Source organism: Pituophis catenifer, unplaced genomic scaffold, assembly GCF_029215685.1.
Source record: "Pituophis catenifer annectens isolate HBS135680 unplaced genomic scaffold, rPitCat1.0.hap2 SCAF_12, whole genome shotgun sequence".
Taxonomy (NCBI): domain Eukaryota; kingdom Metazoa; phylum Chordata; class Lepidosauria; order Squamata; family Colubridae; genus Pituophis; species Pituophis catenifer.
Genome location: NW_027256892.1, coordinates 3,435,366 through 3,449,972, shown reverse-complemented (window position 1 = coordinate 3,449,972; position 14,607 = coordinate 3,435,366). Strand labels below are relative to the sequence as shown.

The 14,607-nt window shown below is 42.2% G+C and overlaps 1 protein-coding gene across 1 annotated transcript in view; it reads right to left on the bottom strand.

Annotated features, from left to right (window-relative positions):
• The window catches only part of DOCK5 (dedicator of cytokinesis 5), a 93,995-nt gene that overhangs the window by 53,050 nt on the left and 26,338 nt on the right, over positions 1–14,607 (bottom strand). The window contains exons 18-22 of the mRNA XM_070952288.1: positions 12,931–13,026; positions 10,717–10,815; positions 4,567–4,661; positions 4,011–4,089; positions 984–1,084 (exon numbers count right to left, since the gene is read on the bottom strand). Of these exons, the coding sequence (XP_070808389.1) occupies positions 984–1,084; positions 4,011–4,089; positions 4,567–4,661; positions 10,717–10,815; positions 12,931–13,026 (470 nt within the window). The remainder of the gene's footprint in view (positions 1–983; positions 1,085–4,010; positions 4,090–4,566; positions 4,662–10,716; positions 10,816–12,930; positions 13,027–14,607) is intronic.

The window sequence follows — 14,607 nt, the reverse complement described above, 5'->3', positions numbered from 1 at the left end:
TTTCCTGTGATATGATAAGAAGACCATATCATCGGAAAGGAGAAGATTGGTACAGCATTTGAATAACTATTTCCTAGTTCCTGTTGTGGCCCCGCCCTCTGAGCCTGTCCCATCAGAGGAAGAAAGCTCGGAGCATGAGGAAGAGGAGTCAGCCAGGCCTCCCTCTCCAGGCCCCTCCCCTCTGGCACTGTCTCAGGTGCCGGCCAAGGGAGAGGAGATTAACAGAGAGACAGGTGGCTCGGATGAGAGCGGAGGAGAAACATCATTCCTGGACGCACGCCTCCGAAGGCGTGATAAACGATTGCAGCAGCTCAGGAGGCATGCTAGGGATTAGAACTGAGTCACTGGACCACACCCCAGAGACTATATAATAGAGGGTGGTGGCCAGTGATCCTTGTGACGAACAAAAAGTAAACCTTGGATAGTCACTAAAGCCTCGTCCGGAACTGCTGAGAGAAATATTATTCTGCTTGGACTTTTTGTACGCTAAGTATCTTATTTTTCTGTTTTGTGGAAATAAACGCACTTGGCAGACGGTGTGTAAATCGCTGCCAAGTTGGAGATAAGACCTGGGTGTGTGCCAAAGTGTTTCCTTAACCCTCGGCTGGCTGTGTTTGTGTGTGTGTGTGGACGGGGACAGATCAGTTCCAAATCAACTGTAGTTATATGTAGCTATTGTCTTGTTGACAATATTCTTCACAGGTTCATTGTTGGGGAAAATTGGGGCTAAGAGCACTACCTATGCTTCTTTTGATTCTCAGAGAAAAATCAGAATGTACATCTAACGGGTAAATATTTATTAAAGTAATCAACCAAGCTTTATGGGCTGCTATAACATGAATGCATGTCTTTAAATATACCCGTCCTTCAGATTTTCAGTATCATTCATTTAGAAAAATATGATGGTACAGAAGTAATTGAAATACCTACTTGTGCATGGTGGGAGAACTTAAGTGAAAATAAAAACTCAGGTGAAAACTTACTTCTTCATTATCTTGTTCCGTTTAGCCTGGGAGAACGTCTCCAGCTGAAGGGATTCATGAGTAAGAAAGGCCACTGCCAAATGGAAGTAATTATTCCATAGCTATGAGAGTATGGAGGAGAGAGAGAGAGAGAAATCGGATCAAACTAATTATAAAATAAGATAAAATCATACAATGGCATGTAAGATAGGAGAGCCATTAAAATTTGTGTTCCCAAAACATCTGCTCCAACAAGGACTTGAAAAGCTGCCTGCTAGACCTAAATGTGCTTCTGAATCTTTAAGGACTGACTCCATATAATATGTTACGCATTGGTTGAACTATTCTGGTTAAGTATGTATTGGTTAAATATTGGTTGAACTAATAGTTCAATTATGGTTGAACTATTCAACAAATTATAGTTTAGTGCAATGTGTTCATCAATCCAGGTATTGGGTATCTACTCCCCTGCTCTTACAATTATTGGACAGGCTAGATATCCTAGGAGAAAAAAACATAGAATTTGACAACTAGGTGTAAGGCAAGAAGAAACAGGACCACTTGTTAAGTTCCAGTTAAGCAGATTTACTGTCCATGCCTATAGACAAGGATCTAGTCAACTAAAGGTGAGCATTAAATTGGTGCTAGATAAGAGTTAACAAAATTCAAGAGGGGTTGGACTTAAACCACTTATGGGAAGGTAAGAACTGTAGGCTTTGCTTCTCCTTCTCCTACACTAGGCTTTTAATTATCCACTATGCCTTGAAGCATATAAGAATGGCCTTGACATGATTGCACTGGCCTCAGTCAGAGATAAGCAATCTGAAATCCAAGTGTTTTATGGAATCTCCTGAAACAATTTTTTTCCCCTCTCCAATCACTGTCGCCATAATGCAACTGATAATATATAATATAAGAGCCTTGGTGGTACAGTAGTCTAAGGCACCCTGTTATTAAGCTGGTTATTAAGACCAGCTGCCTGCAATTACTGCAGGTTCGAATCTCGCCAAGGCTCAAGGTTGACTCAGCCTTCCATCCTTTCTAAGGTAGGTAAATTGAGGACCCAGTTGTGGGGGCAATAAGCTGACTTTGTATAAATATACAAAAGGATGAAGGCTATTGCTGGGCACATTGTAAACCGCCCTGAGTCTCCGGAGAAGGACGGCATATAAATCAAATTTAAAAAAAAAAAATGAGGTGAGAACTACCCAGATACTGTATAGGTAAGTCCTCAAAAGTGTGTATAGTCAAGGCGATGGTTTTCCCAGTTGCAATGTTTGGCTGTGAAAGTTGGACCATAAGGAAGGCTGAGCGCCAAAGAATTGAGGCCTTGGAACTCTGGTGCTGGAGAAGACTCCTGTGAGTCCCTTGGACTGCAAGGCGATCCAACCAGTCAGTCCTAGAGGAGATCAACCCTGACTGCTCTTCAGAAGGCCAGATCCTGAAGAGGAAACTCAAATACTTTGGCCACCTAATGAGAAGGAAGGACTCCCTGGAGAAGAGCCTAATACTGGGAAAGATTGAGGGCAAAAGAAGGAGGGGACGACAGAGAACGAGGTGGCTTGATGGAGTCACTGAAGCAGTCGGCGTGAGCGTAAATGGACTCCGGGGGATGGTAGAGGACAGGAAGGCCTGGAGGAATGTTGTCCATGGGGTTGCGATGGGTCGGACACAACTTTGCAACTAACAACAAAATAAGTCCTCAACTTATGACCTGTTCCTTAGCGACTATTCAGAGTTACAGCAAACCTTCCTTGGGGGGGTACTTACAATGAGGTTCCAAAGTGGTCACCTTTCCCAATGTGATCATGTGTCTGCATACTGAATGCTCAGCTATCGGCCTGCATTTACTGCTGTTTGCAATGCCCAGTGGTCAAATGACCCCATTTTATGGTGGTTTTTCAAAATAAAAAGTAAAAAATTAGGCATTTTGGCAAAACCGGCCCACAACAAACCCTTGATTCATTTAATGCTTAACAACTGCTGCAAAAAAGTTCCTAAAATTGGATCGGTCATGTGAGTGAACTGATTTATGAATTTTACGACTTATCACTATGATGGGGAAACTCTATTATGATTGTAAGTTGAGGGCTATATGGGGAATAAGATTTCAAAATCTAAAAGACAAAGGAATGACTTATATATTTCAGCATTTAAGGGAGAAGAAAACTTGACATATTATATGACCCTATCTGCCATGATTTCTGAGGCCTTAAAATGTTCAAGAGGATTCCTTGGCTTCTCCAAGCAAGTTCTCATATTTTATTTCTCATTTCAATTGGCCAGATTAACAGATTAACAGAGTTGGAAGGGACCTTATAGGTCATCTAGTCCAACCCCCCACTCAGCAAGAGACCCTACACCATTTCTGACAAATGGCAGTCCAATCTCTTCTTGAAAGCTTCCAGTGATGAAGCTCCCACAATTTCTGAAGGCAACTTCTGTTCCATGGGTTGATTGTTCTCGCTGTCAGAAAATTTCTCCTTATTTCTAGGTTGAATCTCTCCTTAATCAGTTTCCATCCATTATTCCTTGTCTGGCCTTCAGGTGCTTTGGAAAATAGCTTGACCCCCTTCCTCCTCTCTGTCGCAGCTCCTCAGATATTGGAAGACTGCTATCATGTCTCCCCTGGTCCGTCTCTTCACTAGACTAGCCATGCCCAGTTCCTGCAACCGTTCTTCATATGTTTTAGTCTCCAGTCCCCTAATCATTTTGGTTGCTCTTCTCTGCACTTTTTCTAGAGTCTCCACATCTTTTTTTATAGTGTGGTGACCAAAACTGGATGCAGTACTCTAGGTGTGGTCTTACTAGGGCTGTATAGAGTGGTATTAGTATCTCACTTGATCTTGATTGTATCCCTCTCTTAATGCAATTTAGGATTGCATTGGCTTTTTTGGCTGCCGCTGCACACCGTTGGCTCACATTTAATACATATTTAGCATTGCTGGCCATGATGTCTTGTTTTACAAATTTGGCAAATTGTAAAGACTCATCTTCCAGATAAACACCAGGCCCTTGTGATGAAAGAGACTGGCTGTTCTCTCTTACCTGAAGCTCAAAGCTTGCCTGATCCAAGAAGAACCGATTGAGCACAGAGGCATACTGATTGATGGCTCGAAGGAAAATCCTGGAAAAGTGCAGGGAAAAAAAAAAAGCCATTTTAAAAAACAGCTTGGGAGAAAGGCCGAGGCTAAAAGCACCTCCTTGTCCCTGTGAAACCACAGGAAGTGCCTGCTGTGTGTTCACAAGTTCTTTGGCATCATTTGTATTTTCACTGCTCTTAAAGCAATGGTGCCAATTTTCATATAAATGTCTGTATTCTCAAATTGAAAGGTTTGATTTAGAAGGTTCTAAGCAACCACAGTCGAGAGAATTTACAAGTTAGCAAGCTACTAAAGGCGGAGAAAGAAAACCGCTATGAATAGCTGAGCAATCCAGAAGGGATTCTCTCAATCGCATTTATTTTTAATCCAGACCAGACTTCAAGGATCCTGAAACAAGGGCCATTGATTGATACACCGTGCTAAAAAAAAAAAATGTGGAAAAAGAAACAAAGAATTGGAGGGAGAAAATATTCTGGGCTACAGATAATAAGGCTTTTTACCTGCTCTGCGTTATATTCATCACCATCCAGTCACTTGCATAGACATTTTTCCCAATCAGGTCTTTAAACATGATGAAAGTTTCCATCAGAAAATCCTACGGGAAAGTTTACAAATCAGAATGAAGGAGAGTGACCAGATTTATATTAGCTTATGGATCAGCCTTCCAAATATAATGTTCTCCAGATGTTCTTGGATTCTACTTCCCAGAATTGGCCATACTAACTGGGAATTCTTGGAACTGTCTTCCCAATCCTCCCAGAGATGACCAGGCTATAATCTTCCATGGCTTCCTGTGTTCTCCACCCTCTACCTGGTAACACTGCCAATAAAAACTTAAAAATGGTACAAGGAGAAATTCTTTAAACACATGTGTCAACCACTCAATTAAACCTAAACCTTTGTTCTACTTGGGTCCTTCCTACTTTTTGGAGTTAGACCCAAAGTCTTACCACTTCAATGGCAACTGAGACTCTCATCTTAGATTACATTGACTGTATTGCTATTATTCTTCTCATCTTCTCATCTTTCTTTTACTACCTTCTCCTATTAGTATATTATGATTTATGATTGTATCTTACAATTTATAATCTGATTTATCACTTTGTTGTTTGTATATATACTGAGAGTTTATGCATTGGGGACAAATTCCTTGTGTGTCCAGTCACACTTGGTCAATAAAGAATATTCCATTGCATTTGATAACTCAATCCTATATAGCTCAAGAAAAAGAAGATTTAAGAAAGTATAAGAAATACTACTTAACAACCAGGTTTCCTCCCAAAGATATGCTTACTTTTAAATATGCCAGAATAGTTTATACCAAGATAGCAATAGCACTTAGACTTATATACCACTTTACAGTCCTCTCTAAGTGGTTTACAGGATCAGCATATGGCCCCCAACAATCTGGGTCTTCAGATAGTGTACTCAGTCCCATAAAAATTCTCCCCACCAAAAATCATAACCATGGGAGTTATGTACATGTAAAGCCATAGTGGCACAGTGGTTAGAATGCAGTACTGCAGGCTAATTCTGCTGACTGTTGACGGTCGGCAGTTCGATTCTGACCAGCTCAAGGTTGACTCAATTTTCCATCTTTCCAAGGTTGGTAAAATGAGGACCCAGATTGTTGGGGGCAATATGCTGACTCTGTAAATCTCTTAGAGAGGGCTGTAAAGTGGTATGTAAGACTAAGTGCTATTGCTACACATACATGTATAGCTGAGACTGGCCTACAGTCACTCTGGGTTTCATGAGTGAAAATCAGCTCAAAGCTGGCCCTCAACAGTCTTAGTCTAACCCTTAAACAATCTCCTCCTCTTCTGCATCATGTCAAGAATGTTTTCTTTTCCACCCATTTTAATTCATGTGTAGACAATTATAAGTCAAGGTTACCTGTAACAGCAGTCACCATTTTAATTTTTTGGACCTTTCCTTATTGACAAGATCCCTTGTACAATAGTCAGGCTGAAAGAATGATCTCCATTCCAATGTACTATTTTCTAGCTATTTTCAGGGACAGAGCTCTTATTTGCACAAAAATAAATCCTACAACGGATACATTAATTACAATCAAGCATTAAATGCAAGGAGTATGTGGCCAGCATATGATTAAAGTGTACTTTTTGGGATGGCAGGAGATAGTTATATGGATTTTATTTCAACTTTTCAGAGAAGTTCAAATAAACGTGATTTTATGAGATCAAGCAGGAACAGCCAAGACAATGTATGACTTTCCAGCTAAGGACGCCACATAAAAGGTCATTTTCATATTGAAAAATACAGCAAGAAGCATAGCTGGGCATGACTGGAAGACTACAGAAGGAGACATGGCTATGGCTATTTGCTAAAGAAAATAGAATCAGGCATAATTAAATCGGCCCTTAAATGATATAATTCTAGTTGAGAAAGATGGAGGCACTTATCAAGATAAGAACGACCAACTTAATGACATTAGTCCAAATTGCTAGGCAGATATAATGTCTGGACCACAAAGGCCAGAAGGCAACATCTTTTTATTTTAAATATAGTCCTAATGTATTGATTATTAAGATTAATATTTCATAATGAGAGAATCCAAAGAAGGCTCTGCAATCGATGCACATGGCTACTAGATTATGCCTTTGGGAAGACAGCAAGGCATGTCTCTATTCTTCAGATCTTATTATTCAAATCTTTCAGACGGGGACATTTACAAAATAACTGTGATGGGATTCACAGGACATGAAACTTGATCCGCCTGCTAATTCCTAATAAATACTTATTTGGATATTTGGAAATAGACATCATGCTCAAAGGTAAGTGTTTTGTATGCAAGGTTTTTTTCTTTTTTGAAGAAAAAAAAAAGGCAAGAAGGAGCCTGGTTTAGCTCAACAGACAGAAGCACTGTAATTTAACACCAGCTGTCTGCAATTAAAATAAGATCGAATCTCGCCAGGCTCAAGGTTGACTCAGCCTTCCATCCTTTTTAAGGTAGGTAAATTGAGGACCCAGTTTGTGGGGGCAATAAGCTGACTTTGTATAAATATACAAAAGTATGAAGGCTATTGCTTAACGCATTGTAAGCTGCCCTGAGTCTCCGGAGAAGGGCGGCATATAAATCAAAAAAAAAAAAAAAAAAAAGGAATTGAAGAACTATCCTCATGTTGGCTACCCTTTAACGTATGGGTATTTCAAGCTTTTCGCAGTTAAGGGCCCTTCATCTATGCTGAACCACTGCGACCATCATTTACCAATCAGGGAGTGTCTATGAAGATTCTCAGTCATCTAGGTCATGGTTATCCTGAAGGCGCTTTTTCAAAACTGGGCTTTGTTTTTTTTTTTCTTGAAAACGTTTCACTTCTCATCCAAGAATCTTCATCACTTCTGACTGAATGCTGGAGAATGGAAGGATTGATATTCCTCTATATTCCTGTTTAGGGACACGGTGGCTCAGTGACTAAGACGCTGAGCTTGTCGATCGAAAGGTTGGCAGTTCAGCGGTTCGAATCCCTAGTGCTGCGTAACGGGGTGAGCTCCCGTTACTTATCCAAGCTTCTACAAACCTAGCAGTTCGAAAGCACATAAAAAATGCAAGTGGAAAAATAGGGACCACCTTTGGTGGGAAGGTAACAGCGTTCTGTGCGCCTTTGGTGTTGAGTCATGCCGGCCATATGACCACAGAGACGTCTTTTGACAGCGCTGGCTCTTCAGCTTTGAAACAAAGATGAGCACTGCCCCCTAGAGTCGGGAACGACTAGCACATATGTTTACCTTTACCTTTATATTCCTGTTTACAACACAATCCTTTCAGCAGTTCCGAGAAGGTTCCTCATCCATTTGCACTATTCTGGTGAACCGGAGGGCACAGATAAATCTCCAAGTGGCTTCAATGACTCTAATGACCAGATGACTGCAAATCCTTCCATTCTCCACTATTCAATCACAACTGAAAAAGCCTTTTTGGGTGAGGAGGGAAACATCTTCTAAACAAAGAAAGCCCAGTTGCCTCTTGAAAAGGCGCCCTTGGGACTACCAGTCAGAGAATGATATAACAGAATAACAGAATTGGAAGGGACCTCGGGGTCATCTAGTCCAACCCTCTGCTCAGGCAGGAAACCCTATACCACTTCAGACAAATGGTGGTCCAATCTCTTCTTGAAAACCTCCAGTGTTGGAGCACCCACAACTTCTGGAGGCAAGTTGTTCCATTGATTAATTGTTCTCACTGTCAGGAAATTTCTCCTTAGTTCTAGGTTGCTTCTCTCTCCTTGATGCTACTTGGAAAACATGAATATTAGCAGGTTTGATAAGAACCAAAGAGAGTCCCAACCCACTGAAACAGCCCAGGCCAATGTTTCTCAACCTCAGGAACCTTAAGATGTGTGGATTTCAAGATAAAAAGAAGAAGCACTTCCTGCAATGGGCTGGGAGGATAATTTTAAGGAACAGAAGGAACAGCCACAACCAAGAGAACAATCAGAGAAGAGACATTTGAGTCCAAAGCAGAAAAGTATCTGAGAATATCTCTCAAACTTGACTCTCCCTAGTTGAGTAGCTAGTGAAGTTAGGAAAGGCTGCTTGAAAGAGAACTGTATGTGTGAGGTTGGAACTGGCATCTGAGCCCACACGAACAGCAAGAGGTAGGGTCAAGATCATTGGCATCTTTCAAAATGACTGCAGAAACCCAAGTCCTGGCATCTCTTCTGAAGCTAACTCGTCCCATTCTTGAGTAAGAGCATCCACACCAAAGAGGCGTTTTGAATAACTCAATCCCTGGGTATGGAAATTTCGGAATGAAAACCTCAAAAGTCACATTTTATACAATCTGAGGGGCCCGAGGATTTGGTTGCACATAGTTTTACTTAAACACACAAATACACACACACACACACATGCGTGCACACATACAGAATTGCCATTTCTGGAAGCCCATCCCAATAGTTCACCATTGCCAGCTTCCCCCCAATATGCCATGCAGAGGCTTCAAAACGTCTTGGCAGAAATCCATAGCAAAGAACACCGCACAATCCTACTTCTTTTCTGTAAGAGCAAGTTAGACAAATGCCAGGCTCCACAAACTGCTGTGCTGGGCAACCCTTACAAATTCTTCCATGTCACAAAGTTGGCCTTATTTACTCGCGCCTTAAGTCAGCCAAATGCAGATTCATGGTATCCCAAAAAGGAGGAGGATAAGAAGGGAGGAAGAACCCCAACTGAGCATACCCAGTGCTTAAAAATTCTGAATAAAATAGGAATAGACTGAGGGAAGAAATCTATCTCATTACTTTCAACCAGAGGCCCCAGGAACTGAACCTGCATGTAAAGCTGGGGTTCTGGATCACCAAGTATCTCCCCTGAAGTAACGAAGGAAATCTGGATTACATCAGTTTCGTAAATCTATTCCAATATTGTCATTTTCGATTTACAGTAACTCAACAGAGCTTCAGGCAGAAGGCAATGAAAGCTACCAAACTTAAACGCTAGGATTCAGTTTGAGGCCTTGGCAAACCATGTTCATAACCATTAAGGAATAATCTTTTCGCAATAGTAACAGAACTTAGATTTATATACTATCCTATAGTGCTTTACCTGCTCTCTGTATATAGTTCCCAACAATCTGGGCCCTCGTTTGATTGACCTTGGAGGGATGGAAGGCTGAGTCAATCTCAAGCCCGTCAGGATCGAACTCCAGGCTGTGGGCAGAGTTAGCCTGCAATACTGCATTCTAACCACTGTGCCACCAGGGCTCCTTTTACTTGTGTGAAGAGCACTGCAACTGCTCTTCTACAAGACTTGCACCTAATCAAGGCTCATACATGCCCTGGGCATGTACCACCTCCATTCAGTCATGGGTCTAACGTTTTTTCTCCTATAGGCTTCTCTGATGTTGCCTTCATTTCAACCCCAACATATAAGCAAGACCATCCTAAACTGTCCTTAGCTAGTCTGGTGGGCAGACCTCAAGGTATCTCAAAATCTGTTAGGCTTTCTTCCTGATCACCTTGGAAATAAATTAAGGAACTACAGTGTCAGAGAACAGAAGCAGATAAAGGATCAGAAATGCATAGAACAGATTTCATGCCAGTATAGTTCCCGCCGACTCCAAGAGTGGTAGAGAGTAGTTCAACTCAATGAAGCAGGAAGCCCCACCTTCTAGCTACTCTTTTTGGATTCTGAGATGGAATTAAGGATTGCTCATTGCATTTTAAGCAATTGCATTTTAAACAATGCAAGTAACCAGATAAATCTTTGTTTTGCAACTGAATCTGACCTTCTTAAAAAGATGCATTCAAGAGTTTTTCTGCTCCTTGGGATTCGTCTCCTAAACATACCTGTCTACTGTCTATATGACCAAAGACTAAACACATGCTAATAATCATAATAAAGAAAGCACCATAGTAAGAGGCACCTTGGGTTCAATCCGAAACATCTGGAGTGCCACTGAAATGCCATCAACATTGACCAAATCACCATCAGTCAATAGCAAAAGGCAGCTTCACTTGAAACAGCTTTCATTCTCTGACACCACTTTAACACTGTCAAGCAACATCTGTCTATCCCTAGTCCTTGGGAAGGACTCCATAGGTGGATAAACATGGAAAATCCCATTTGAACATCTGGCTGATTGTGCGACTAACCACCATAATAAAAATTTCAATCAGACTTACAATGAGATCCTGTCTGGTTTTGAAAGTGCTGATGTAGTAATTATAATGGGAGTCATCCATCTGTCTTAAGATGGCTGTCATGCAGGATACAAAACTACCCTAGAAACAAGATGGAGGGGAAAAAAACCCTTTGTCAGTTGTGCTTTTCATGAACCTTATATATATTGTGAGTCCAAGCAAGTTATGCCATATGCTAAATAAATAAATTCATGAGCCTTGGAGACGATGTACATCTTAAGATTGTCCTTGTGGGTTTCTTAAAAGGCAACTGGTTGGCCCTTGTGAAATTTAGAATCTGGACAAGATGGATCACAAGAGATCTTTAGTCATTTATAAGATGATCAGTCTTGAGAGGTTAGTGTTCAAAGCCCACAGGAAGATACACTTGGGTGGGAGACAAAATATCCAACTATAAAATATTCAACTACAACTGTCTAGTACCGTGATGGTGAACCTGTGGCATGCGTAGCCATATTGCTGGGCACGTGAGTTCAGCTCCGTCATACGCATGCTGACTTTTGGGCTTTCTGGACCCACCAGAAGTTGGCAAACGGGCCATTTCCGGCCTCTGGAGGGCCTCCAGGGGGGTGGGGAAGGCCATTTTGGCTCTCCCCAGACTCCTAGAAAGGCTCTGGAGCCTGGGGAGAGCAAAAAACAGGCCTTCCAGTCCCACCAGAACTTGGAAAATGGGCCATTTCTGGCCTCCGAAGGGCCTCTGGGGGGGTGGGGAAGGCCATTTTTGCCCTCCCCAGACTCCTAGAAAGGCTCTGGAGCCTGAGGAGAGAGAAAAACGGGCCTTCCGGTCCCACCGGAAGTTGGCAAATGGGCCGTTTCCCGCCTCTGGAGGATCTCCGGGGGCGTAGGAAAGGCCATTTTTGCCCTCCCCAGACTCCTAGAAAGTCTCTGGAGCCTGGGGAGAGAGAAAAACGAGCCCACTGGGCCATTACGTGCCAGGAATAGGGGGAGCATGGGGGGGTCACGGGGGCATGCACGGGGGCAGAGTGCATAGAATTATGGATGTGGGCATGCACGCGCACGACCCACCCCGCGCTCCCCCCACTCCTGGCACGCAATGGCAAAAAGGTTAGCCATCAGTGGTCTAGTAGCTAACCCTATATATCAAAATATTCTTATTTTAAAAACTTACAACAATTTTTTAACTTTTGTTTTTCCAACAAAAGTATATATATATAAAAGAATTTTTCTCCTGCCCCCATCCAGAAATGTAATGGTAGTGTCTATCCTAGATCCTGTTGCCTCCAGGCACTGAAGGAAGAAGTTGAGATAAAGAAGATCTTCTGCTCTTATGGAGAACTAGGCAGGTATAGACTGAGGCTAGGCTGGTGTAACACAATACGTTTATTTCCACCACAACGATAGTGAACAGAATAAGGCTGTGATGGTGAACCTGTGGCACGCGGAGCCATGTCGCCTGGCACGCCAGCTTAGCTCCAGGAGTCTCTGGAGCCTGGGGACAGCAAAATACATCACTTCCTGTCCAACTGGAAGTTGGAAATGGGCCGGTTCGGGCCTCCGAGTGGGTGGGGAAGGCTGTTTTCGCCCTCCCCAGATGCATAGAGAGGATCTGGAGCCAGGTGAGAAAGAAAAATGGGCCATCACATGCCAAGAGCAGGGGGGGCACGAGGGGACGGGTCACACGTGCCATGCGCGGGGCTGGGCGCATAGAATTATGGGTGTGGGCACACGTGTGTGCGAATCTCCCCTGCCCCCCCTTTTCTGGCACGTGATGGCAAAAAGGTTAGCCATCACTGGAATAAGGCAACTCTGTGCATGCTATAACACTGACAGGACTTTTGCCGTCCGACAGCTGCTTAAATAGGGAGCTGTCAGACGGAAGGAACCAATAGGAGTGCTGTGTTTTCCCGCTGTTTGGCTGCTCGCGTCTTAGCCAATCAGGGACGATCAGCAATAGGGCAGGCTTGGGTGGAGTCATAACTGTGAGGACTTAACATCTTCCATCTCTTGTCCATGTAAAAAAAAAAAACCCATGTTTAGGCCCGGGGAACAGGTAATGCCTCTCTGTCATTTGATACATTGTCCATCAAGTGTCAAGAGGTGGGAGAAAGACCGCTCTCCAATGTGCCAGCTCATGTGAAGAATCAGAAGTCTCCAAACAAGGGACATATATCACCACCACCCCAAAGTCATGGGACAATAAATCAAGCACACAAGAATCAAGGAAATTGCTCTCACAATGTGAGTAGATTGTCTTCCCATTCCAATCACGGTTCGGTTTATCCTCCTGAGTAGCCGCTCCATTATCAACTGGATGTGATCTGCAGTTGGACCCTGAAGGAACCAAAGAAATGGAAAGTAAGTTAAAGGTAAAAGTTCCCCTCGCACATATGTGCTAGTCGTTTCCGACTCTAGGGGGCAGTGCTCATCTCCGTTTCAAAGGCAAAGAGCCAGCGCTGTCCGAAGACGTCTCTGTGGTCATGTGGCCAGCATGACTAAACGCCAAAGGCGCACGGAACGCTGTTACCTTCCCACCAAAGGTGGTCCCTATTTTTCTACTTGCATTTTTTATGTGCTTTCGAACTGCTAGGTCGGCAGAAGCTGGGACAAGTAAGGGGAGCTCACCCCATTACACGGCACTAGGGATTCGAACCACTGAACTGCCGAACTTTTCGATCAACAAGCTCAGCCACTTAGCCACTGAGCCACCACGTCCCTCTAAAGTAAGTTTATTTATTTTATTTATTTATTTATTATCAAATTTCTATACCACCCTACTCCCAGAGGACTCAGGGCGGTGAACAGCCAAGATAAAATACAGATAATACAAACATTAAAAGTCCCTTAAAATTATTAAATATTTTGGCCGAAACACAGATTAAAACACCCAATTTATAAAACAAATCAAACGATTTAAAAAATTTAAAAGGGAGAGTTAGGCCAGGCCAGCCTGCTGAAATAAAAAAGTTTTGAGAGCACGACGAAACGTGTGCAGATCCGGGATTCTCCGTATCTCTGGGGGGAGCTCGTTCCAGATGGTAGAACAAATTTTAAATTGATTTTAAATTGGATTATTTTAATTTACGGCCAAAATATTTAATTATTTTAAATTTTGTATGTTCTGTTTTTTACTTTGGCTGTTCACCGCCCTGAGTCCTATTTGGAGAAGGGCGGTATAGAAATGGAAACAAATAAATAAATAAATAAATAAATAAGGTGCCCCCACAGAGAAGGCTCTCCCCCTGGGGGCTGCCAGTCGACATTGTTAGATGGGTTCTTATCACAGGAATTTTCACAACCTTGTCACAAGTGGTTCTTGGGATGCAAGATAATCCCCAATATTATGCCATTAGACTGAAAAGGGAAGGGAGAAATTCCTTTCTCTGAATGTCTTTCTTTGACATTCCTCTTGCTAAACAAATCCTTCCCTATTCCATGATGAATTCCTTTCACAACAAAAATTTTCCCAGTTTAGCCTATAAAACGTGTGGTGATATCGAGACCAAATTATGCTTAATTTTGGTTATTTTTGTCTTTTTTGAGTATTCTATAGAATTTTTTTCCCACATTGACTAGGGAGCTACACATCAAGAGAAGATGTGTAATTGTATGGTTATATGTAAACATATTCCAGCTGTTTGCCATCTTGTCTAATATTTTCCTTGCTGCTAAATTTTTTAACAGAGCCTTCCTGCAATTTTTAGTTCTGTATAATTTTCAGAGTTCAAAACCTGCCTCAAAACATCACAGCCAAACTATCTGTTACATGGGAAAGCTTTATGCTTTTTGAATTGATTTATTTGTAAGTGCTGAAATTAAAAAAGAAAGAAAGAAAAGCAATGTCAGTCAAAATTGTGGAGTGGCGGAGATGGTTTTTAAAAACCATTTATATCTGTGCTATGCTTCTGATAAAAA